The sequence below is a fragment of the Narcine bancroftii genome, chromosome 7 (genome assembly GCF_036971445.1).
Source record: "Narcine bancroftii isolate sNarBan1 chromosome 7, sNarBan1.hap1, whole genome shotgun sequence".
NCBI classification, from domain to species: domain Eukaryota; kingdom Metazoa; phylum Chordata; class Chondrichthyes; order Torpediniformes; family Narcinidae; genus Narcine; species Narcine bancroftii.
This window is the reverse complement of record NC_091475.1, coordinates 83,787,714-83,814,985: the sequence shown is the minus strand read 5'-3', so window position 1 is coordinate 83,814,985 and position 27,272 is coordinate 83,787,714. Positions and strand designations below refer to the sequence as shown.

The window sequence follows — 27,272 nt, the reverse complement described above, 5'->3', positions numbered from 1 at the left end:
CCTCACTGACAAAAGGCAAAGGAGGAAAAACCCAACACCCAACCCCAACCAACCAATTTTCCCCTGCAACCGCTGCAACCATGTCTGCCTGTCCCGCATCGGACTTGTCAGCCACAAACGAGCCTGCAGCTGACGTGGACTTTTTACCCCCTCCATAAATCTTCGTCCGCGAAGCCAAGCCAAAGAAGAAAGACATATACAGAGCCGTTGTCATACCCACACTCCTGTTCGGCTCCGAATCATGGGTCCTCTACCGGCATCACCTACGGCTCCTAGAACGCTTCCACCACCGTTGTCTCCGCTCCATCCTCAACATCCATTGGAGCGCTTTCATCCCTAACGTCGAAGTACTCGAGATGGCAGAGGTCGACAGCATCGAGTCCACGCTGCTGAAGATCCAGCTGCGCTGGATGGGTCACGTCTCCAGAATGGAGGACCATCGCCTTCCCAAGATCGTGTTATATGGCGAGCTCTCCACTGGCCACCGTGACAGAGGTGCACCAAAGAAAAGGTACAAGGACTACCTAAAGAAATCTCTTGGTGCCTGCCACATTGACCACCGCCAGTAGGCTGATCTCGCCTCAAACCGTGCATCTTGGCGCCTCACAGTTTGGCGGGCAGCAACGTCCTTTGAAGAAGACCGCAGAGCCCACCTCACTGACAAAAGGCAAAGGAGGAAAAACCCAACACCCAACCCCAACCAACCAATTTTCCCCTGCAGCCGCTGCAACCGTGTCTGCCTGTCCCGCATCGGACTTGTCAGCCACAAACGAGCCTGCAGCTGACGTGGACTTTTACCCCCTCCATAAATCTTCGTCTGCGAAGCCAAGCCAAAGAAAAAAGAAAGACATTTGGTGCAGTAAATCAATTTCAGCTTTTGTGATTGTGAAGATCAATCGAAGAGTCACCTCATCCACAAATGTGTTACTGACATTGCCACTTTAAAACAGCATTAAGTTGGAAGAGGACGGGGCTTGTCACTTGATGGTTTAGAGTCAGGTTGGAGAACTTAGCCCTCCTGAAAAAAGTGTTTAAAAAAAAAAGAGAAGGAAAAGAGGGAAAAAATAATAATATTTAACGTAACAGAGAACACCCTAGAGATGTCTCCAAAGAAAGAAAAAGCTGCTGCTGGCTCAAGAGAAAAACAAAACAAAAAAAATTACAAGATAGAGAAGAGAGGCCTACCTCAACAATGGATCCAGGAGCTGTTCCAGAGGTAGTGACCCATCTGAAGAAGTCAGTGGTTGGGGGTGACTCAAGACGTTTTGATGTTGAGCCACCTCCAACAACAGCCAGAGGTCCTGAAAGGAAAAGCGACTCTGTGCACGCCTGAGGCATCATGCGTGCACAGAAGGCATAAAACAGGAGCATTGCTAGAAGAGGGAAGTAGAGATAGACGGCTTCAACAAGAAGAGGAAACAGAAGAAGAATCCAACTCTAGCGATGAGGAGGTTGTACAGTCAGAAGAAGAAATGGAAGAAGAACTAGAAAGAACAGGCAGGCAGCTGAAAGCTAGAAACAGTAAAAATGCTAAGACTTTGAGCATGCATAATTTAGATCGGCAAATTAAGGCAATGTAGAAGGGAATAAAGCACATTGGAGCATTAATGGAAAAATCAGATGTTAGATCTAAACATGTAGATGAAGTAGTGGTGAATATGCAAAAAAGATTTGAAGAGATGGAAAAGTGAGTTAAGGGAACAGAATTTGAAATTGATTCAATTGAAGATCAGGTAGAGAATATCTAAACTAATTTTACGACTGGTCAAGATCATGTGGCCCAAAAAACTGGATGCCTTAAAAAATTTTAGTAGAAGAAATAATATAAAAATTGTTCAACTTACAGAAGGGGATGAAGGAGATACTATTAGATAATTTTTGCAACGATGATCCCACAAGTCTTGGAGTCAAAGAATTACAGGGAGATAATGAGATAGAAAGTCCTCATCGAACTTTAGGACCGCGACCACAACCAGATCAAAACCTGCAACCAATACTGGTTGAATTCCTTCATTATCAAGTAAGAGAGAAGATTTTGAAACTAGCAGTGAAACCAGCAAAGGAAAGACAAGGACCTTTAGAATATAATGGAAATAAGATCTTTTTCTATCCAGATAGAAGTTTTGAATTGTTGAAAAGAATCTAATTCAATTAAAAATGTACTGTGAGAAAAAAAAAGTTATGCCTTTGATTTAAGATATCCAGCAATCCTGAAGATTTTTGTTCCAGGAAGCCAAAACAAGTTCTTTGTTGAACCAAAGAAGGCTAAATAGTATGCCGACTCTCTGCTAGATATTTGTTGTGAAGAGGAGATGAGTACTGAGCAGCAGAGTGGAATCTGAAGGACATTTTGAACAGTAATATTTGTAACTGATAAAGGATGATCTGTTAAAGTGAATAAAATGTAGCAATATCTTCTGGAGAGCTGGGAGGGCAGTGTTGACAGCTACCAATTCATGGGAGTAATGTTGTTTATCTGCATAACAACATCAGTAGGGATTTCTTTTTTCTTTGTTTCTATCTTTACAGGATTTCTTTCTTTTTCTTATCCTCTTTACATCTGAAATAGTTAATAATAAGTGTCATATATAATGTAGCAGAACTAGGAGTTGAAAGTGATGAGGTATGGGTGAGAGATGGCATTATCATAATAATTAATGGGTGAAATGGCAAATTTTGTGAGTATTGATATCAATGGGATTAAAAGGAAAAAAATGCTATATATAAAAAAGATGAAAGTGGATATTGCTTTTTTTTTACAAGAGACACATTTAACTGAAGTTGAGCATCAAAAGTTGAAAAGAGATTGTGTAGGATGTGTTGCAATGCCTTCATTTAATTCCATGGCTAGAGGAGTAGCAATTTTGATTAATAGACACCTTCCAGTTAAAACACAAAGCATTATTACAGACCCAATAGGTAGATATATAATGGTAGATTATCAAGATTTTTTCTGAATTTTGGACTTATTTTGAATATATATGCACCAAATGTAGATGATGAGGAATTTGTTCAAGGAGCATTTTTTGAATTTAGCAAATGCCTATGAAAATGTATTAATGGGAGGAAACTTTAATTTTTGTCTTGACCCATTGTTGGATAGATCAGTGAGAAATGTTATTAAAAGCAAAGCCGCCAAAGTTGCACAGTCTTTACTGAAAGATATGAGATGAATTGATGTATTGAGGAGAATTCATCCAAAAGAAAGGGAGTTTTCTTTTTGTTCAAAGAGACATGACTCTTACTCCAGAATTGATTTTTTTTCTTAATATTGGCACAATTGCAGGGAAAAATTAAAAGAGTAGAGTTTAAAGCAAGAATTTTATCAGACTACTCACCTTTATTTTTAAGCAATATCAATAAGATAGAGAGAAATCAGTTTATAGATGGAGATTTAATTCTGTTGTTAAAAAGGAAGGATTTTTATTAATTTATACAAAAGCAAATAGGAATATTTTTTGAAATTAATTCTACTTCAGTGATGAATAAGTTTGCTTAATAGGATGCAAAAAAAGCATATTTAAGAGGTCAAATTATGCATTTTCTGCTGCATTTCCAAAATAAAACCCTTCTTCCCTCCATTCTGGACCAACATTTCAAATTTCGATTACTTAGGTAAATGCAATTGTCTCCCAAAATAATCAGACAACACTGATTTTTGATAATAACAAAAAAGTGTGCGATTAGGGATTTGATATTTTTCCTTCAACCTTTCAAATTATAAAAAACAACCCAATTCAAAGCAGTCGTTTACCATTCTAATTCCGTTCTGATTCCAAATTTTAAGATTATTATCAACCGTAAAAGATAAACACTTATTCTGAAACAAAGACATATATCTAGATACTGTAATTCACCTTGAATCCCAATAGTTTTGCTTACCTCTCCCAAATCCTTATTAAATGAGATAAAGTAGGAGATTTATAACTTTACTATTCCATTTATAAATAAGATAATTTCTTCTATCCTCTCCAATTCTCTTCAATTCTATATCTAGCCAGGTTACAGGACTATCTAAATCAAACATTCTATTTATAATTTTCAGTTGAGTGGCATTATAATAATTTTTAAAATTTGGAAGTTGCAAACCAAACTCATATTTCCAAGTTAATTTATGCATAGAGACCCTCGCCAATTGTCCCTTCTATAAAAATTTCCTAACCATTGGATTTAAATCTTTGAAGAACCACTTTGATACATAACAAGGAATATTTTGAAAAAAATACTGAAGTCTAGAAAATATATTCATTTTTATATAATTCACTCTTAACACGAAATCTTCTTTTATTACAGACACTAATGGTAAATAATCTAAATCAAATAATTGACATATCTTTATTCACTTTAATACCTAAATACTTAATATGATTTGACCATTTAAAACCTATCCCTCCCTTACAACCAGAGTAATCAGCCTCCAATGACATCGGTTCACTCTTATTCCAATTCACGTTATACCCAGATAACTCCCCATATTGTAACAATTTTTCCTGTGTGATGGAATATTTGGAGGGGTTTTTGGGAGATAAATTGGTAAAATTAGACTAGGTTACATACATACATACATTTTAAAACAGATCTTATTTGAAATACTGAAAAATTTATATTCACTGCCTTTAAAGAAATTATGGAGAATGCTATGCACATTTCACAAGTAGGTGCTAATTGAAATGATGTCATGAAATTAATAGGCTATTGTCTTGGAAGAGTCAGGTTGTCTCTGTTGGACTTTTTTTTGCAAGGCTTTTATCATCTCTGCAAAGTGCTCACTCAGAGGTCATTGAGAGGTTTGTTTACCTAAAACAACAGATGGATTCCTATTGTTTGCTGGAGAAGGAGGGGGTTTTGCAAGTGAGAGAGGTCATGTGGCTGGCAGTGGAAATCTCAGATGGATAGAGAGAGAGAGACACACACACACACAGCTGAAACAAGCAGAAGCTTGTTGGAACAGAAGCAGAAGCTCCAGAGTGGCGGATGGCTGGAAGTGCTATCTGTCTGATGTTACTCTTGGAATAAATAGAACAGAACGGAACTCTGTGGCAGCCTGAAGCAAAAAGGTTATCAACTGGAGAACCCTGATGGGCCAAGTTTCATCAGTAAGACATTGAGGTAACTAATGATGGTACCTCAGTTGTGAAAATCCTGGAGCAACATATCTCTCTCTGCAACCCTACAAGAACCTTCCTGAGTGGTAAATGTTTACCTTTCGAGCACCAAAGCCTGGTGAACTTTATACATGTTATATTCTGTGCACAGTATAAGAATTGCCTGCAACCAGTGAACTTGGAAGAATAGGAAGTAAGATTGAACTGTGAACCAAGAACTTTTCTTAAATTTGCACACACATTACATATACGTGCGCTTAGAATTAGAAGGGATTTAGTTGGATAGTTAAGTTAATAGTGATAAGTTAAAGTTTGATTCTGTTTTCATGTTTAAAGATAATTAAAAACAACTTTTGTTTAAGTAACCATTTGTCATGGCGAATATCTATTGCTGCGGGGTTTTGGGGTCCTTTGGGCTTGTTACACCTGTAAAACCTTCCAAGACTTTTTTGGGTCAGTCAAATAGACTAATACATCATCTGCAAATAAACTGATTTTATATTCCATCAATCTTGATTTAATCCCCTTTATATTCCTTTCCTGTCTTATTAATTTGTGCTAAAGATTTAATCACCATTGCAAACAATGCAAAATAAGATTGAGCTGCATAAATCATGACTTAAATGGGAGAAGGACTTGGGAGTTTAATTGGAAAATGATTGTTGGAGGAATATTTGTAGATATACTATGACAAAGTTAGTAAATATTAGGGACAGACTGATGACTTATAATTTTATACATCAATTATATTTGACCCCAGAACATTGAAAAGATACATGATGAGTGTTTCAGATCTTGTTTTCAATGCAATGATCAAAAAGGTATGTTTATGTACTCAATATGGTCTTGTGTTAAAGTTAGGGGTTTTTGGTATAGATTGAGATTGTTTACAAACTATTTTAAAAATAAAATTCTCTTTAGATCCAAAGATCTTTTTAATTGGAGATGTTAGTGAAATGGGCTTGACATATATATTAGATTAATTTCAAATGGTGTTTTTGAGATTAGCTTTAGCAGTGGCAAGGAAATGTATAGCTATTTCATGGAAAGATCAAATGGAGCTGAATTTACAAAGATGGCATTTGGAAATAAGATCGTGTATACCAATGGAGAAGAAAACATAATTTAAGGGATAAATATTATATATTTAAAAGGATTTGGAGCCCATATTTGGATTATTTTAATTTGAAAATTTAAGACTGGATCTCCCTATCATATAGTAAATGAATGACGTTGGGTGTTCTCATCTATTTCTTTCCTATCTTTTGCTATTCCTTTCTTTGTTAGGAGGTTTAGAGGTAGGATTTTTTGTTGCAGAAGTTTCTGAATCATTTTTAGTTTATATTTCCGTAATCATCTTTAAAATTTAACAAATTGTTATATTTCAGTTATGTAACTGTGGTTATTACTTTTATCTGTTATAAAAAATATTAAAAAAGGTCAAATAATAAGTTATACATCTAAGATTAAAAAAGATGCAAGAAATAGAACAACTTGAGGAAGAAATAATAGAAAAAATATTACATATATAATCAAATGAAGAACAAAAAGAATGTTGTTAAATAAGAAATTAAAATATTATACTTTGCAAACATAAAAAGGAAAGATATAATGAGAATGAAGCAAAGATATTATGTGAAGAATGAGAGCACACAAGGTTCTTGTGTGACAATTAAAGAGAGAACAAGTTTCTAGCACAATTATAGCAACTAAGAAAGAATCAAATCGGATAACTTATAAATCACAAGAAATAAATGAAGATTTCTATCAGTCAGAATCATTAAAAGATGACAATAAAATAGAAGAATTTTTGTCTCAAATAAATTCACCAAAATTAAATACAGAAGATCAAAGAGTATTGGCCATTCCATTTATTCAAAAGGACGTTAAAGAAGCATTGCGTTCATTACAAAATAATAAGTCTCTGGGAGAAGATGGCTTTTCCCTTGAATTTTATAAGGCATTTGAAGATTTTGTGGTGGCACACCACTAGGCAGGTGAACTGGCCCCGCTTGTAATCCACGCGGTGGGGCAGCCAGCCAAAATGGTGCCATTGGGGGTTTCCCTTTCTTCCCAGCACAGGACTCAGAAGCCCACGCAGGAGGACCACATGATGCCCGGGTGACATCAGTGCACCCCAGCGCAGTTCTTAGCCAGGTCTGGGCTGGGAGTATAAGTCCAGCCCAGCAGCCTGCAATAAATCAGTTCTGCTTACTGAGCTCAACCCGTCTGGTTGTGTGTTCTTTCAGTAGCAGTGTAGCTGCCGCTACAATTTATTAATTCCTCCATTTATAGAAGTATAGAAGTATTGGAGCAGGTGGGAGAGTCAAATGATTTACCAGAATCATTTAAGAAAGCAATAATGTGATTCTTTAAAACCATCTATTTCATTATTAAATGTGAATTATAAAATAACATCGAAAATGTTAGCAAACAGAATAGCGAAATATCAATCTAATAAATATTGATCAAACTGGATTGTTAAAAAAAGGAAATTACCAGATAATGTAATAAAGTTAATGAGTATAGTACATTTAGCACAGTTAAGAGAGGAACCTAGTGCAGTAGTTAATTGAGAGGCTGAAAAAGTGTTTGATAGACTTGAATGGGATTTTTAATTTAAAGTCTTAATAACATTTGGAAAAGCACCCACATTTATAGATTGGGTCAGAGCTCTATATAATAAACCTAAAACAAAAGTGGTAACAAATGGGCAAATATCAGAATTTTTTTTATTGACTAGATCAAGTAGACAAGGATGTCCACTGTCACCTTCATTGTTTATTTTAGCAATAGAGCTTTTGCCAGAATTAATTATACTTATTGATAATGATAATGATATAGACAGGAAAGAGCATAAAATTAGCTTATTTGCAAATGATATTAACATGTATTTGACTGAACCAGAAAGGTCATTAAATAAATTGCATTTAAGATTAAAAGAATATGGTGTAGTATCTGGCTATAAAATAAATTGTGATAAAAGTGAAATAATGCCTATAGTAAGGGCAAATTATGAGCAATGTAAAAAGGAAAGACAGTTTAAATGGCAGAGAGATGTAATTAAATATTTAAGTATTAAAATTGAAAACAATTTAAATAACTTGTACACCATTGCATAAGAAAGGAGAAGAAGCTATACAGAAATGGAAGGATCTACCTATAACATTAATAGGAAGTCTTAATTGTATAATTGTATAAAAATGAATATATTCACAAGAGTACAGTATTTATTTCAAACACAACCTATATTTATAGCATCAAATTTTTTTCAAGATCTAAACACATAAGGAAAATTATTTGGAAAGGAAAATGGCAAGAGTTGCATTAGAAAAATTGGCATGGAAATTTGAATTAGGACAATTCCCAAATTTTAAAAATTATTATAGAGCAACACAATTGAAATTTCTCTCTACTTTTTTTCCAAGAGGAAGAGAAGCCAGCATGGATTTATATATAAGTGAATAAAATGGGAGGAGATAAGTCAGAGAATTTTATATATATAATTGGAATGATAAGTTCTTTATTAGAGATTGAGATATTCCTTTGTTAAAACTTTGTTTTAAAATATGGAGTAAAATACAATTAGAAATGGGAATAAGAAATTTTCAGATACCAGGAATGATACTGAATCAGAATCAATTCATTCCTCTTACAATAAATATTAAACTTTTTGATTTTTTTTTTATATTTAGCAAAGGATTTAAGACAGTAAAAGTTTGTTTTCAAGGTTCAACTTTAATAACATTGGAGCAGTTGAAAAGTAGTTATGGAATACAGAACAAAACAATATTCTCTTATTATCAGTTAAAGGGATATTTAAGAGAAAATGTAGGTCCAGATTTGATATGACCTGAACAAAGTTATTTGGAACAATTAATCACAGATATAAATATGAAAAAAGTTTATTTCAATTATGTATACAATTTTGCAAAAAGGAATGTATAAGTCTGGAGTTCATAAGTCAAGACAAAGATGGGAGAAAAATTTAAAAATAAATATTCAAGAGGAGACTTGGTTAGAGCTTTGTCAGGATAGAATGACAACACAATTAATGTCCGGTATAGAATGGCACAATATAATTTTTACATCATCTGCATCTTACTCCAGAGATTAAATGGATTAAATTCTAATTTTTCAGATAAATCTTTTAGAAGCAATAAAGAAATAGGTACATTTCTACATTCTACGTGGGAATGCTCAAAATCAAGACCCTTTTGGATTGAAATGGGCTTTTTTTTTTAAAGAGTCACAAAAATTAAGTTTCCTTAAGATCCAATGCCTTTTTTTTTTAAACTTGGAAATATTTTTGGCACAGAATTGAAATTGAAATTAAATAAATACAAAAATGAATTTGTTAAAATAGCCCTAGCAGTACCCAGGAAATGAGTGGCAGTAACTTGGAAGTCAGAAGTGTATTTGGGAATGGGTAGATGGCATACTGAAATAAGGAATTGGATACCACTTGAAGCGGTTGCATACAATTTGTAATAAATTTGAAACTTTTCAAAAGATTTAGGAACCATATTTACAAATTGTCAGAATTGAGTTGTAATCAACTTCTAAAAATTAAGATATGTTAACTTTATTTGATAGTTTTAATAAGTTTTATAAATATTATCTAGATGTTTTCCTTTTTCTTTTTTTCCTCCTTTTCTATCGGGCTGTTGGGGAGGGGGGAATTTCTTAAAAGCATTATTTATTCATGTTTAATACTTTTAAATGCAATATTTATGTCTAAGATTTTTAATGCATATGTGAAATTAAATTTAAAAAATTTAAAAATTGTAAGAGGATGAAAATGAGCAAATATTTAATTAGGTTATTCAGAGTGCAGTACAATGTACAACCAAAGGTGAAGTTCTTCCGAAACCTGTTGTCACGTGGCTGGTCTTATAAAGTCTGCGCCATTGGTGACAATAACTAAATGAATTCTGTACATTCATCACAATGTCAAAACCCCAATATCCAACATTCTTTAAAAATGGAGTTTTAAAACAGCCTAATGACCAGATCATATTTTCCTGGTATACTGTACTAACGGCCACATTTAGGCAAGCACAATTTTCAAGGACTGTTTCAATTTCCAGTGAAAACGATTCTGAAAAATTTACTCCACAGTTGCATAAACTTACCAGTGATTCATTGGCACACTGAAACACGTAACACACGTACTGACTCAGCCCGGGCTCAACGTTCTCTCGACAAATGAACCCAAAATGATCAACGTGCTTTATACCCTGGAATGAGATGTTAAGATATACTGGTTACATGCAAATATATAATTAAAAAAGATAAAAAGCTACTTGTCATATTATATGATCATTGGATTGGTGACTTGGGACAAAACTAGCAAAATCATTCCTCCATACAGATACCAGAACATTTTTGAAATACTCAGCTGGTCAAGCATCATTGGTGGAGAATGAACATTCCAAGTTGGTAGCACCTTTGTTTGTCACCCATCTCTGTTAAACTCTGACATAATAACTCTTAACATCACTGATAAGAGTGTATGATCATTGGATTTGTGACTTGGACAAAACTAGCAAAATCATTCCTCTGTACAGATACCAGAACATTTTTGAAATACTCAGCTGGTCAAGCATCATTGGTGGAGAATGAACATTCCAAGTTGGTAGCACCTTTGTTTGTCACCCATCTCTGTTAAACTCTGACATTATAACTCTTAACATCATTGATAAGACTGTCGGGCAATGTAATGGATAAGGGCAAGGAAACGAACTCCACTCTAAAGTCAAAATCACCTCTTAATTTAGCTGTTAAACAAACTAAGGAGGCAAGTTAATCTTGGTGTTCCTAATTGTTCCTCCTAAAGTTTGTGGAAGACACAAAAAAATGGTGGAGTTATGGATAGTGAAGAAGATTGTCAAAGGATAGAGAAAGATATAGATCAGTTGGAGACACAGGCAAAGAAATGACAGATACAGTTTAATCCAGGCAAGTTTAGGAGGAAAACATAAGGAGACTGCGACCCTCAGCAGCAATGATGTACAAATGGATAAAGGGGTACAAATATGTAGCTCCCTGAATGCATCAACTCAACTTGGTAGGATTGTAAAGAAGGTCATGGTATACGTATCTTCATTAGTCAAGACATTGAGTACAAAGGTCGAGAAGTCATATTTCAGCAGGATGAAACTTTAATTAGGCCACATTTGGTTATTGTGTGAGGCCTGATCGCTGAATTATCGAAAGAGTGTGGAGGCTTTGGAGAGGATATAGATCAGGTCACCACAATTTTACCAGGATAAGAAGGTATGAGCTATGGGGACTGGCTGGACAAACTTGAATTGTTTTCTCCACTCCCCAAAATATTTTCTGCACCTCAAATCTTTTAATTTTATTAAAAGATTAGATGTAACAGGCCCACAAACCTGTGCCATCCAATTTACATCTAATTAGCCTACTTAACATTTTGAATGGTGGGAGAAAATGGAGCCCCCGGGGAAATGCCAGGCAGGCACGGGAAGAACAGATAGCGTGGTATTTGAACCCCGGTCCCAATCACTGAGCCTCTGTAAAGGCGTTGCAGTTACTCCGTGTCACTGCAATAAACTTTAATTCTTCCCATTTGGGACCAAGGTCACCTTTCCTTCTCTCTCCATAATTGCTGCATGATATACTGTGTACATCTAGCTTTTTCTGTTTTTATTAGCAATTTCCAACATTGGGAGCTTTTTGACTTCATATCACAATAATTGTTCTAGGTTGTAAAAACAGGAAAAATAATTCCAAACAGCGTCAAGCTCTATTTAAATCAAAATCAAATTAAAGCAGCGATTAAACAAATGATCGGACTCCAACCTAATCTTTGACTAGCAAAAGGTGATGTCCTTGCATTGTTTTTTTTAATTGTACCTTTCTCTATTGATTTATTGTACTATTTGATTTATTGCAACACCACTCTGTTTATTACTTTGTTGCTATTGCGCTACCTGCTGTATGAGTTGCCTTGCCTGATCACATGCAAAACAATATTCTGTGCACATGTGACAATACACAATTCAATTTAACATTGGAAAAATTCAGTCACCACAAACCTGAGAACAGGAGGATATAGTTTTGAAATTTTTTTCAAGCACAACTGTTTTGGTGTCAGGACTGATGAGGTTAACTTCAAACCGTCCAATCTGCAAAGCAGAAGGTTAGAATTGTATCATTGGAGAATAAGACAAAACCTTTGTTCAATGCACCTTCTAATTCATTGGTTAAATATTAGACACTTTCAGGTGGTCAAAATACCCCGATGTAAAGCCGCATATTCTACCCCTATGTGGCTGTCGGGAGGCCACCTGAAAGTGGAGAACTCAGCCAGGAAGAGCACTTAATCTAACCCTCCTCCTGTAGGTATAATCTTCGGCTCCAAGAATCCCCCGCTGCACCTGAAAGCAGCAGTGGGACTACAGCCACAGTCCACAGGAGCTGCCGTTCGCTCGGAATCTACTCTCCTTCAGCTGACACGTTCAGGTGACAGAAAGGCGTCTTCTCCGCGGCCACCTGAATGTCCCAGCTGCACTTCCCCAGCCGTGTCGGCCGCGGCATTATCTGCGTTCAAGCACCTGAAAGTGGCTATTGCTAAGAATCCCACAGTGCTGAATGCCATATTGAACTATCTTGAACCAAGTTTAGTAGAAAGTGCTCTGCGACATGCTCTGCATGTGTGACGAAAGAAATATGTACTTGTCATGCAAGATTTGGCCTTTCCAAGATATAATACCCAAATATCACTGGACTGGATTTGAAATGTACTTTTTTGGGGTGCGTTTCAATTTTCCTTTTGCTCATTTTCCCTTCTTGTATGAGAAGCTCCTGCACTAGAACCATATCGTTAGTGTTGTACAGCACTGAAATAGGCCCTTCAAACCATTACGTCTATGTCAACCATTATACCTGTCTACAATCAATCTCCTTGCCTCCATGAATTCCTCCAAGCCTTGCTCATTCAAATGTCTGTCGAAGTGACACCTTCATCTTACTATTCTGGTTTCCAAGAAATTATTCCAGATACCTGCTACCCTTGTGTAAACAATTTATCCCTTGGATTCCCTTCCATGGGGATCTTTTGACTGACACTCCTCCTATTTTATTCTTTCCATATTTCAGCAACTCTTTCTCCCACAGCCACCCCCCCAACCCCCTGTCCAGGTTCCACCACTCACCTACACAGTCAGAACAAATTACATGGTCAATTTTTGAAATGTGGGAAGAAACTGGAGCACTCAGAAGAAACCCACACAATCACAGTGAAATTGCCCGAAATCCACACATCACCTCAAGTTCAGGATTGAACACAGGGCTGTGAAACAGCAGCTCTATTGGCTGCACAATAGTGTCACCCCAAATAGTTGATAGAGATAGCAGATTACAACTTAAACTACAGAGATGCAGTGACACACGCAATTTACACTGCAATTGTCTAGCTGCACAGAAAGGAACATTGCATTTTTTCTTAATACAGTGACTAAACCATGCAATTAAATATACCCCAAAATCAGTTTCCAGGACTAAAAGATCATTAATGGAGGCAGCGCTGGAAGTTGGTGATTCCTGCAATATTTGCTGAGTGTAGTCAGCACTGAGCACTCTGTTAAATGGTTGGGGGGCTTTTCCAAGGCGGCAGTTAACGTCACACCAGTCTCCAAGCAAATTTTCCTGCACAGTGGCTGAACTAGGCATGGTGATCTTTCTCCAGGAGTCTGGCTTGGAAAATTCTGTAGGGTGGCTTGACACAGGTGAGTTTTGTGCAAGTACTGGTGAAGGAGAATGAATAGCAGAGATCTTCAAGGTGAAATCTTCAAAATCAAAGCAAAAGAAAGAAACATTTACACCCATAATAGGATTCCTACAATGAATGTGAGAATGAGGCCATATATGTAAGATGATCAACAAAAAAATCCAATAGGAAATTCAGAAGATGCTATTTCATCTAAAGAATGTTGAGAAGTGGGCACTAAAGAACGGTTGATGGAGAGAAGTGACAACCTACAAAGCTCCTGCAAATTGTATTTAACAGCAATCCACGCAGTGTCCTACCATTCGATTATAGTTTGTAAAGAGTGGTGAGCTCGTCACCAAAGGAAGAACCTGAGGTATGAATGGAACAAGGGAATGTGGATCCTTCTATTATGGAGAAGGGACTGCCGTGTGACATGAGGAGGTTTGAATGGAGCCTATTTCTCTGCCAGGTCATCTTTGGAATCATATGTAATCCCATGCTTCTGGTTATCCCTTCTTCAAGGGCAGCTAATTTGAAAATGAAATGTCCTTACTGTCATTACTCGTTGGTGATTATGCTGGTGGAGGAGCAGAAAGTGGAGGAGTTAACACTGATCAGCTTTCAATATTTTTTTACCTGGCTGCCAAAGTAAGGGCTTCATCAGGAAGAGAGAATCCCTTGTAAATAGTTACTGCTATCCCTGCTCTATTCCAAAGGGTTCTGCTTCAATGATGTGCATTTGAAACCTTTTGATTAACCTACTCCCATCACTCTTTAAGGTAAACAAAAATAACTTCCTCTCCCATTGGTATATATATCCCAAAGATTAAACAAACACTGTCTATGAAGTCTCTGCTTTTCAGTGATTGGAGGCCATCTGAAACTGTCAGTGGAATAACAATCCAAGCATATCCAAAATGTTGGAATAATACAACAGAAGACAAATAAAGTCATAACCAAAGTCATACAGAAAAGAACAGGCTCTTTGGCCCAACTTGTCCATGCCAACCAAGTTGGCATTCTGGGCTTGACCCATTTGCCTGCATTGGCCCCTATCACTCTAGGCCCACCTTATATATCTGTCCAAAAGCCTTTTGAATATCAAAATTGCACCATCTTCAACAGTTTTCTGTGTGTTCCCTTGAAGCAAATTTTTGATTGGTCCAGCTACACAGTTCAATTATTCCGAAATACTTCTATTTTAAATACATAACAAACTTGCACTTAGAGCTTTTCAGGAAGTGCATTCCAAAGAACTGGCTGCCAAAAACGGCTGCTTCTCCCTCTGGCAGTGAGCTCAAACCTGTGACTTGCTACCATGCAACACTATGAATGCTCCAGAAGTTGGAGAAAGATGAAGGGTGGCATGCTTATCGATGTGGTTCGCGCAATGCCATTACCAGCAATCTGGGTTTGAATGTGGCGCTGTCTAAGTTTATACATTTCCCCCATGTCTGCATAGATTTCCTCCCTGTGCTCCGGTTTTCTCCCACCCTTCAAAGTATACAGGGGTTGTAGGTTAATTGAGGTTGTAGGTTAATTAGAATCCTCATTATCTGACATGTACGGGGATCACTAATGCTGCATATGCAAATTTTCTGGTTGACTGAGACTTGCTATTACAATCCTAATACACCTGCATTAAAAACACACAACTTAAAAAACAGAAGACGGCAAAATATAAAGTAGTTTGAAAAAAAATATATTGTAACATTTAAAGTTCACTTTAATCAGGTAATTTGAATCCCGGTCGCTGGTGCTGTAACAGGGCTATGTTATTCATGCCACCATTATAATTAAACCCCCCTCCCTCAAGTTTACAGATAAAGCCTTACTAATATGCCTAATATGAATAAAGATAAATACTCTTACTAGGTAGGATAAGGGAGCCACTTTGAGAGGATCGTCCCAGCAGACAGCGGCATCCTGGACGCCACCATTTTATTCAAATACCACCTTATTCAAACAGCTGCTCCCAGCAGGGCACGACCTGTTTTGCTGGCTGAACGTTTGCTCTCATCTTCATCAAGGGGTTGAGTGTTGCTTCGGAGAACATTTATTTTACAATTTAAAAAATTTTTAATCTTATTTATTTTTTCAATTTTTTGCCACTTGTTTGTCTTTCTGTTTGATTGAATTCCAGATAATTAGGATTCAATTGTATAGGGGCTGCACTGGCTCATGGGCTGAATGGGTTTGTTTCCTTGCCACACATCTCAATTAAAAAAATATAAGCTGTTTCTTGGGCAGCTTCCCAGTGTCTGAAGAGGAGTACCAGTCAACACCCTGCCATCTCTCTCCGATCTCCAACCTCACTCTTGGTGGAGTGAATGCCCTGTGCTCCCACACTAACAAACTTCCCTACGTTGCTGTTCTCAGTATTTAATTTGAATCCATGCACACATATACCTGAAATAACATTGTCCGATTTTTCTCTGCATCAGAGGGTTGGACGTGGCTTGGGGCACTGGCATGACGGCGTCGAGATGGTACTTTGGATGCCAGATCTGGCACCACCCTGTGCCGAATGCTGGCCACGCTGTTACACCGAGAGCGGAACTCAGCCTGTTCTTCCTCGAACTGGATGTCAGCCGGGCTGGGCTCGGTCAGTGCCGAGCTGGAGGCCAAGACCGACAACTCGCCCTGACTGCTGCTCCCAGAGGGTAGACTGGTGTTGACCATCACCTCATCGGTGACGTCTCCAAGCAGCTCAGCTTCAGCATCTCCCTCCTCCTGGCCTGCAAGGTCATCAGTCAGGGAGTTCTCGTTCAGCAGCTTCAGCCGCTCCCTCTCCCGCTGATGCAAGGCAAACTTCTCGATACAGTCGTCGATGAGGGTGGACGGAGCCTTCTTGTGCGTCACCACTACCTTGCCACAATAGAGCACCTCGTACTTCTGGGAGTTGTAAAAGGCATCATCGTTGACTTGCCGGGAATTTGCATCCCCTTTCAAGGAGGCTTTGGATACCTGCCGGATACTGCTGATAACATCAGGAACCTGAAAAAGAGGAGAAAATGCATTAGAAGTTCAGAGGTAAGAAGGACATAAAACATAGTGGCTACTTGACGTACAGGGCACAAAATGAGAGCCTGAGCTTCCATTGCCTGCTATTTTTATTCTCTGCCCTATTCCCAGTCTGACTTCTCGACACTTAGTCTCCTATGCTGTTCCACTCAACACCAACTCAATAATTACACCTCAACCTTCCATTCGGCATTATACTATTTTCCAGAATCAACTGAGTTCAACACCACTCTTCCTGGGTATACCTCTGTAGCGCGTTGAATGACCCAAAGACTTGTTGACTCAAATCAAGGCTTTTATTAACAAAAGTCTGGAGCATAGTCCATCGAGGTCGACCAGTCCAGACTGACCTGGGTCTGGTTAGGAGCAGCCCTTTATGGTCTGGCCAGTAGGTGGGGCTACGGCTCTCAGCCAATCACTACTACTATATGTAAATATATACAAATATATACATTGGAGATAGTATCACAACCTCCAGAAAATTGGTTTCTTTATTTCAGTTGTTTTGAACAGAGGCATACTGAAAGCAGACCTATCCACCTCTACATCACCTAATAGTGCCCAGCAGGACTACAAGTCCACCAGACCATCATTGGTGCATCTACACCCAGCTACACTCTAGCCCAACGCTGAGGGCAAACTGCACTGTGAGAAGTACCATCATTCAGAGGCAAGAGATCCCAAAGTTGTAATTAATTGCCACTAATGTGTTTTGGAACATCGAATAATCAGCTAAGGATAGTGAAATTACGTGTCCCTCTTGCAAACTCATGGCTCTAGAACAGTGAGAAATTGGGGGGGGGGGGGGGGGGATGGCCTAATGCACTCTGTCTCCACACATCAGCTGAAAAATAATGCACTCTGTCTCCACACATCAGCTGAAAAATAATGCACTCTGTCTCCACACATCAGCTGAAAAATAACACACTTAGCTTCAAAAATAACCATCAGGCATTAACAACAAAACACACAGATTGTGTTTGAAGTCTAATTGATCAAAATAGCCAGTACCTTTTTAATCCAATACGAGAGTGGAGCCATTAGGAACACTGAGAGGAGAAGTTATATGAAGCAATGTCCAGAGGTGTAATCTTGATATTCAAATGCCTCTCCCTGAACTGAATGATTCAGGTTTGCTGGTTCCTGGCTGGGAATGTAGGGAAGGGTATTTTGGCAGTTGCAAATTTTAAAAAGGAAAAGAAAGCAACATTCCAGATGTTATCTGCTGAATTATGATGTCATTCAGCAGTACTTCCAAGTGATTACAATGAATAACATAAACCTGTACAGCCTCAGGATTGAAGCCTGGTCCTTGTGGTGATTTCTGTTTGAAAGAGTTAACCCACATTTTTGCCTGTCTATAATTTATCGAAAGTTTATCAACTCATTGGTATAAAGGCTACATTCAAATTATTGACGAAAAGTCACAGCTTGGGTCTCAAATACAGCACTTTTACTTACCACGGGTTCAGGACAATCCCACGCACTTCACAATCGAATAATTCTGAAGTGTGGGTACTGCTTAAACACAAGTGCAGTGGTCACTTTCCACATTGCATAATCGCACAATATGTTTCGGTGACGTTGATGGATGGATAACTTTCGGTCAGGATAGTGAAGACTGCACGATGTGTTACGTCCATCCAAAGAGACACACAGAGCCTCCAAGAATCGCAAAATTGTGGGGCACTGGAGAAGGCCAGTTGGCCCACCATTTCCCATGCTAGCTCATTTAATGACCCAGGTGAGTTAGTTCCAATTGCCAGCTTCCTCACCAGTGCTTTGCACATCTTGCAGCATTTCAAACTTCCCCTGGAATCTAATTCCACCCTCGTCAGAATCTGCTTCTTTCATCCACAGGAACCACTTGTGTGGAAACAAAAAAATCTCCTCCTCACTTCCTCCCTCTCACTCTTCAGACAGTTATTTTATACCTTTGCCTCACCTATCAGCCCTCTTGCCAAAGAAGACACTCTCCATCCAGTTGCTCTTTTGTTGTTCCACATGACAACCTCTTGAACTTAAGCCTAGAGATCATTCTTGGCATTCTGCACTGATAGAGACTGGCCTGTACTCTGCTGCCATCTGGACAGTGATGATAGAAGGGACCCTCAACTGCAGAATCCACTGTCCCGCTTCTTTCCCTTACTGGATATCAGAGGGAACAAACAGCAGTCTCACGTCAATGGCTGAATATATTTGTTGAAGGAAAAGCAATGAAGAGGCTATAATGACCATCCATAGTTGCAAAAAAAAAAGCTTGCACTGTAGCGTCTGCCAAAGCAGTGCTACCATATAAATGCACAGTACTCACAACTGTCAATAGAATTACTTTACTCACGCAATCCACCTTCTTTTATGTCACTTCCAGTTTGGAAGCCCAAAGCCAAAAGTGATGCTACAACCCGTCCCCGAAGCATCTTGACAGTGCGTGCTTCTGCCCCAAGAATTCGGAGGGCCCGCGCCATCTTCTCAGGTGAGTACACCGCAGCAGTTCAGCCCATCCCAGGCCGCGACCTCATTCAGCCATGATGGGCATGTTTTTCTCTCTCTCACAGGTGCTACCAGACTTGCTGAGCTCTCCTAGAAGTTTTGTTTTCATCATGAGTTGGAATGGAATGTGCCACATTACAGTTTCATCAATCACCTCCTTTAAATGGACACATTCAAACTCAATGATAAATTAGCTGTAAGCTGATTTGATGAACCCTAGGCATCCATCTCACTGTTCAAGGTCAAGTTTATTATCATCTGACTGTACATGCACAACCTGATCCAGACCACCGTGTAAACACGTACGTACACTAAATGCAGCACATGATTATCACAAACACACAATGATATAATTTAAAATAAATATAAATATTTTGAAATGATTTACTCATATATAAGATACTTAAATATGTTTAAATTTAGAGATACAGCACTGTAATGGGCGCTTCCAGCCCTCGAGCCCATTCCGCCCAAATACACCAATTCGGATTTCAGATGTATTTATCAGAGTACATACATGACATCAATGTGCATATGTAAACAAATAAAGAAATGTAAACAAACCAACTGCAATACAGAGAGAAAAAGAATCAATAAAATGCTCAAGCAAGAGTCCTTAAATTGGTCTTTGATTGAGTTTGTTATTGAGAAATCTCCAGCTGTTCCTGAACCTGGTGGTGCGAGTTTTGTGGCACCGATACCTCTTTCCTGATGACAGCAGTCTGTGCTGGGTGTTGTGCATCCTTGGCGATCGCTGCTGCTCTCTGACAGCAGCTTCCACTGTAAATTTTCTTGGTGGGTATGTTTTTTTCCTTTGGTGCTTTGGGCTGCAATCACTACCTTTTGCAGGGCTTTTCACTCAGGGGCATTGGTACCATACTGTGATGTAGCTGGTCAGCATACTTCCAACCACACATCCGTAGAAATTTGCCAGGGTTTCTGATGTCATGTCAAACCTCTACAAACTCCTGAGGAAGTAGAGGCGCTGATGTGCTTTATTCACAATGCCATTGGTCTGTTGGGTCCAGGAAAGATCCTCCGAGATAGTGACTCCCAAGAACTTGAATTTATTCAGCCTCTCCACCTGTGATTTTCCCCCCAATGATCACTGGATTGTAAACCTCTGGCTTTCACTTCCTGAAGTCAACAGTCAGCTCCTTCGTTTAGGTGACATTGAGTTCAAGGTTCTTGTTGGTGCACCATTTAGCCAAGTTTTCAATCTCCCTCGTGTATGCCGACTCATCTCCCCTTTTTATGCAACCCACTACCCTGGCATTGTCAGTGAACTTATAGATGGTGTTGTTGTTGCTGTTGTTGTTGTACAGTGCCACTTCATCATTGGTGTAAAGTGAGTAGAGCATGGGGCTAAGAAGACAGCCCTGTAGTGCTCCAGTACTGATAGAGATTGTGGAGATGTTCTTGCCATTCCTCACTGATTGTGGTCTGGAGGTGAAGAAATCCATGATCTAATTACATAGTGGAGTGTTGAGTCCCAGATCTTGGAGATGGCTATCAGTTTGTAGAATGTTGAACTGTAGTTGATAAGGAGCATCCTGATGTATGCATTTTTGCTGTCCAGGGATTCCAGGGCTTTGTGTAGAGCCAGTGAGATGGCATCCTTCATAGACTTGTTGCTAGGACAGGCATGGATTGGAATGGATCCATGTCATTGCTCAGACAGAAGCTGATATGCTTCAACACTGGCCTTTGAAAACACTATCACTGTGGATGTGAGTGCCACTGGTCAATAGTCATTTAGGCAGGTTACCATGAGCTTCTTGGGCTATGGTACGATTGATGCCTGTTTAAAACAGGTAGGTACCACACTGCCAGAAGTAAGATGTTGAAGATATCCATGAATGCATTGGAAAGTTGGTAAGCATAGGGTTTTAATACTTGGTTGGGTGCTCTGCACAGGCCAGATGTTTTCCTCAAATTCTCTCTTCCCCGAAGTATGTCATCCTTGGATATGAGCAGGACCAATTAACCTACAAACCCCATACATTCTTTTTGGAGGGAGGGAAAAAACCAGAGCACTCAGATGAAACCCACAGAAACACAGGGAGAAGGTACAAACTTCTGATAGATAGCACCAGATTTATACCTGGGTCGCTGGCTACTAACTGCAACACTGACTGTGCTATCCTGCTACTGTTCATCAATCTCACAGACTGCAGGAAGAACCTATTTGTCAGCCTGGTGCTCAGGATTTTGATGTTCCTGTACTTCCTTCCTATAGTGGGCCAAAGATACAGCGTGCTCAGTGGAAAGGGTCCTCTTCAATGAAAGTCTGCTCATCCTTGTCAGGATATGGAAGCTCATGTGCAAAGGATCCATGTCAATCCTCGACCAAGGTTCTATGGTGAGGTCCCAATAAGCAATTTACTCTCCTGAGTAATGAAGGACTTGGAGTTTTCTTCAGCCAATTCCCTTGATTTGATGTACATGCTTGTGGGAGGTTCACCATCTCTGCAGAGGATTGAGGAGCTCCTCTAACAGAGAAATGCATGGGTTTAAATTCTCCATCTCTATCTGACATTAACCAATCTCAAAACAGTCACCTCCTAGTTGGCAAGCATTATCTAATCAGCATTAAGCAATGCAGTGTCCTGCTACATGATGCACCATATTGTGGACCAATCACACAGACATGTTCCCCTTCCCTATGATATTTTTTACAGTTTTGGTTCCCTTAATTCTTGTAAGTCACATGATTCTAGAAAGAAATTGAATTGTTGGAAACTTATCTGCTGTTATCAGGCAACTCACAACCTGGAGCCTCTTGCTGTCCTTAGTCAGGGCTAGTGGAATTTCAGCTTAGCTGTCGTTGCCAGGCAACACATATCCTGGGCCCCCTTCACTGCCTTTGGGTATCTGCATGTGCCTCAGTATAACCATTAACAAAGGTGTATTTATGCATTCATATTTTGGTCAATTAATTCACATAATCAACATCAATCTGAACTAGAAAGACCCTTACCTGTACCCGCGCCCTCAGGCTAGGCGTGTTACTGCACATCTGAGGAACTGACATCCTTTCTCTCACCTCTTCTCATCCTCCACCACCGCTCGGCACTGCTATAGTTTTCCCCAACTACTTCTTTACCTTTCCAGGAAATTTATTACCAAACTCTCCAACACATGAACTGCACTGACCCATTGAACACTACAGCACAGTACAGGCCTCAATGTTGTGCTGACCCAAATAATCCTAAAAAAAATACTCAACCCTCCCTACCCATAAACCTAATTTTTCCTTCCATCCATGCCTGTAATGTTTCAGCCTCCTCCACCATCCCTGGCAAGGCATTCTAGGCACCCATAACTCTCTCTGTAAAAATAATTACCCCTGATGTCACCCCTAAACTTCCCTCCCTTCACTTTGCCCATATGTCCTTTGGCGTTTGCTATTCCTGCCTGGAGAAAAAAGGCACTGGTTATCCTCCCTATCTATGCCTCTCATAATCTTGTAGACCTCTATCAAATCTCCTCTTATTCTTTTATGCTCGAAACAGAAAAGTCCCAGCTCTGCTCATCTTGCCTCATAAGACTTGTTTTCCAATTCAGGCAACATCCTGGTAAATCTTTTCTCAATAGGCTTTACATCCTTCCCATAATGTGACCAGAACTAAACATAATACTCTAAGTATGGTCTCACCAGAGATTTGTAGAGTTGCAATATGACCTCTCAAACTCAGTTCCCCTATTAATGAAGTCTAGCATCCCATAGCCTTCTTAACTATCCTATCAACCTGTGCAGTGACCTAAAGGGATATATGAATTTGACCCTAAAGGTTCCTCTGCTCATCCACACTCTTAAGTAACTGAACATTAACCCTGTACTTAGCCTTCTGGTTTGTCCTTCCAAATTGCATCACCTCACACTTATCTGGAATGAACTTCATCTGCCGCTTTTCCACCCAACTCTGCATCCTGTCTATATCCTTTGGTTACTTACGACAACCTTCAACACCATCTACAACTCCTCCAATCTTCATATCACCCATAAATGTACTGACCCATCTTTCCACCTCTTCACCAAGGTCATTTTTTTTAAATTGTAAAGAGCATGGGTCCCAGGACAGATCCTTGTGGAACTTCAAGATCACCAAGATCCAGGCAGAATACTTTCCTTCCACTTCTACTCTCTGCTTTCTAAATGCAAGCCAATTCTTTTTACCCACACAGCCAAGGTTCCATGAATCCCATGCCTCATAACGTTCTGAACATGTCTTTTATGGGGAGCTTGTCAAGTCCCTTACTAAAATCCATATAGACCATATTCTCGGGGTTATATGTTATGTATGTACTGTGACTATAAATATGAAATCTGCAAATTAGGAGCAAAGGGATAAGTTTTAAGGACTTAACCCCTTGAGTTTTCAATCAATGAGTTTGCAGATGATTGATGACTGAACTCTACTTACCTGAATTTGTCTCATAAACCCTTAATATATATTCGATCAACTAAAATCTATCACCCTTAAGTTTAAAATTAATCACTGATTTTATATTAGGCCCTTTCAAGTGGCCTGAACACCCCAGTGTAGGGCTGCATAATCTCTCCCCTTGAAGCTAAAGATGTATTCACCTGAATGCAGCAGAAGTGCCTTCGAGGCGCCGACGCCAACCATCCTCGGGGAGGAATAATCGGTGGAGCGGCAGACTCCGCTGATGCACCTAAATGTGCAGCCACTGTTAACAGCTGCCTGAGGGCAGGCTGATTACTCTATCAGGCAGAAACCCAATTCCCCTCTGCCTGACAGCCCCCGCACCCCGCTGCCTGGCAGACCCTGCCCCACTGGGGAGGGGAGGTGGGTGGGGACTGTTGGGGCTGGTGCAGCCAGTGCTGGCTGTCACAGCCCAGCTGGCCTCTCCTGCACCACTCTCTGTACCTCAATAAGCGACATAGCAATGGCCGTCTTCCCTACCCATAATCTCCCATGCAGCTGGAACTGTTGTGGAGGATTACGGGTAGGGAAGACAGCCATTGCTATGCCACATATTTATGATGGTGGCGCTGTGGCACCAGTCACTCCGCCTCCATCAGATCCGGAAGCGCTATGAAGTGCCTCTGGATATGAATAGGTCCTTTCAGGTGGACCAGGCAATGCTGCAGCAGCCTTTTAGGACTGCCACCTGAAAGGTGAGTCTGCAATTTAAGATTCATTCCTGCCGCCACCCTCAAGGCAGAGGGTCCACCTGAAAGGGCCTAATAACTCCTGTTTGGGAAACGGAATTTCAAATTTTGGCCACATCTAACACGCAGGAATATTTTACAAACCAGACACTCATGTTTGAACTATATATAAAAAAAATTCAGACCTCCCAAACAATGAAATGTAAAATCTCTCTCCCTTTGCTATATGCTTCTCTAACATCTTTTTTTTCCAGATATACATGTGGCAACAGAGCCTTTCGGCCCACGAGGTGTGGCTCCCAATCACACCCAATTGACCTTCAACCCCAGAGTATTTTGAACAGTGGGAGGAAACTGGAGCACTCAGAGGAAACCCATGCAGACTCAGAGAAGACGTACAAACTCCTTACAGACAGCATCGGATTCAAACCCCGATCACTATAACAGCTAACTGTGTCTCCATTCTAACATTACACAGCCACTGTACCACAGTCTGAAATCATTTTTTTTTTATTTCTTTGACATTGGTTTCATTACCATTTCAAAACATACCTCAGTGGCTATCATGAAATGTGTGATATGAATGCAAATATTTCCCATCTCACATCTTTCATATTATGTCGACACACTGCAGTAAGTATCACGCCTATGTTACCTAGCCAAGGTGAGAGCTGAGTTATTCATTGGATAAAATCTGGGTTATCCGCCAACACATGCAAATAAAACAATATTCTTTATACATTCACATTTGCTGGATTATCCTCCAGCAAATTGTTAATTTGTGGTTCATTCCAACTGAAATCCTGTTTTACTTTTTGTCTAAATGTTTCAATGTCAAATCTAGCATAAAGAGGTTCATGTGTAATAGTTGAACACAGTTTATACAGCTCCTCAGTTTGTGGAACATGATTTATTTTGTTTTACCAGTCAAACTTCAGTATGTGTGGCAAAACGACAAACTCGAATACTTGGTACTACACTAACATCTCAGTATTTTACTCTGGTGGGAAGTTGGGAGAGCTTTATTGCTGGCCTTGCACAAATGACAGTCTCTATTGTTCTCTCTCTTGTGCAGAGCACTCGATTTGTGTGTTTCCTTCTTTCATTTCACCATCTCCAACAACTTCTGAAGTAGGTTCTGATCATGTTCTCATTGAACTGAAAATGTTCAAGGAAACAATTTTTAATATTTTTTTCATTTTTTCAAGGATAAATACATCACAGGCAAGACCAGCATTTATGATTCATTCCTAATTGTCCCTTCCATTGATTTGTTTAGCCATGTCAAAAGGAATATAGAAGAGGAGCAGGACCTTCATCACACCTTGTCTACCCTGACCATCTAACTAATCCCATCATGGTTTATTTCTCTCTGTTCCCTACCTGTTCACATATCTGTCTAAACATCTCTTTAATATTGCCATCTTATCTGCTTCCTCCCTTAACAGTGCGTTTTAAGCCTCGGCCACTCTCGACATACAAATCTCTCTTATATTTTCCCATTCTCACCTTAAATCTTAGCTCTCACCTATATGTGACATTTCCACCCTGGGAAAAAGATTCACTATACGATCTATGCATGTTATCATTTTATAAACTTCCAGTCGCCCCTCAGCTTCCAACACTGCAGAGGAAAAACAATGCAATCTCTCCTCAAAGCCAATATTGTTCAAACCAGGCAACATCTGGATGAACATCTGCACCTTCTCCAAAGCCTCCAAAACATTTCGAAAAGTGTGGTGACCAGAAATGAACACGATACTCCAATGGTGGCCAAACAAAGTTTTAAATAGTTGCAACTTTTATATTCAATCCTGGATATTTTTTGTACTTTTTTTTATTGTGGCACTGGTTCAATGTTTTAGGAAATTTAAAGTTCGTTATATCTTAACAGCAGTAGTAGTAAACATCTGCTGTTTGTCTGCTTGTGTAAAACCACTCCAAACATTTTTCCCCACACAGTGCAAATTATTACTTTAAATAAAGAGCCTTTTATCTACCGAATGTTACAGATTAACCTCAAGCAATTGGGAGACTCTTAAGCCCCTTTCACACTTGTAAGTGATCCCAGGAATTAACTACCAATCAGCCTTTAAAGTGTCTAGTGTGAAAGCAAAATCAGTTCAATACCGGCATCAGATGATGTCATCTCACACCAGGGATTGACGGCCTCAACCCCTTGTACAATCCCGACGTTGCAATCAGGCAAGTGTGAAATGGGCCATTGCATTGTGGGATTGAAATTACCCAAGTTTTTGCGTGATTGCAGGAATGTGAAGGAAGAAAAGATTAAAATGAAGGTATAAGCTTTGCCGTGGGAACGTCGCGCGGAGAGAGAGAGAGCGAGAAAGAGTGAGAGTGCAAAAGAGAAATAAATAGCAATAGCGGACAATTTTTAAACAGTTGGTAGCGCTATAGTGCACAATTTATAAAGACTATGGGTGGACCTGACTTCCCAGAATGCCATGGAGCATAAAAGTCCCTCTATGAATGCTCTGTGCATGCAGCCATGCATACAGCCCTTTCTCTGCCACATGGAATTTTGGGAGGGCAGGTCCATCATCACTTTTTCCTCCACGGTGTTTATAAATTGTACACGATAGTGCTACCAACTTTCCCATGCTGTTTAAAAATTGTCCACTATTGCTATTTATTGCTAGCACTTTCCCACAGTCCCTTATAAAGGTTTATATAGGTCGGCACAACAACAGGGGCCGAAGGGCTTATACTGTCCTGTACGTAAAGTTTAATTATTTTATAATTAGGCATG

At 39.3% G+C, this 27,272-nt stretch overlaps 1 protein-coding gene and 1 long non-coding RNA gene across 8 annotated transcripts in view; one reads left to right on the top strand and one right to left on the bottom strand.

Annotated features, from left to right (window-relative positions):
- tbc1d4 (TBC1 domain family, member 4) overlaps positions 1 to 27,272 on the bottom strand; it is a 240,678-nt gene that overhangs the window by 90,735 nt on the left and 122,671 nt on the right. For 6 of the 7 annotated variants that reach the window (XR_011341992.1, XM_069890555.1, XM_069890556.1 and 3 more), the window contains 3 exons: positions 16,255 to 16,842; positions 12,170 to 12,259; positions 10,241 to 10,345 (listed from right to left, as the gene is read on the bottom strand). Coding sequence is in view for 6 of the 7 variants with exons in the window: in XM_069890555.1 (XP_069746656.1) it covers positions 10,241 to 10,345; positions 12,170 to 12,259; positions 16,255 to 16,842 (783 nt within the window). In the remaining variant the exon portion in view is untranslated. Of the gene's footprint in view, positions 1 to 10,240; positions 10,346 to 12,169; positions 12,260 to 16,254; positions 16,843 to 17,880; positions 18,031 to 27,272 lie in introns of those variants that run through there. The other variant, XM_069890559.1, reaches the window with a different exon arrangement.
- On the top strand, positions 18,137 to 26,344 carry LOC138739092 (uncharacterized). Its single transcript, XR_011341993.1, has 4 exons — positions 18,137 to 18,613; positions 19,241 to 19,345; positions 21,602 to 21,724; positions 24,757 to 26,344. It is a non-coding gene; the product is annotated as an uncharacterized lncRNA (long non-coding RNA).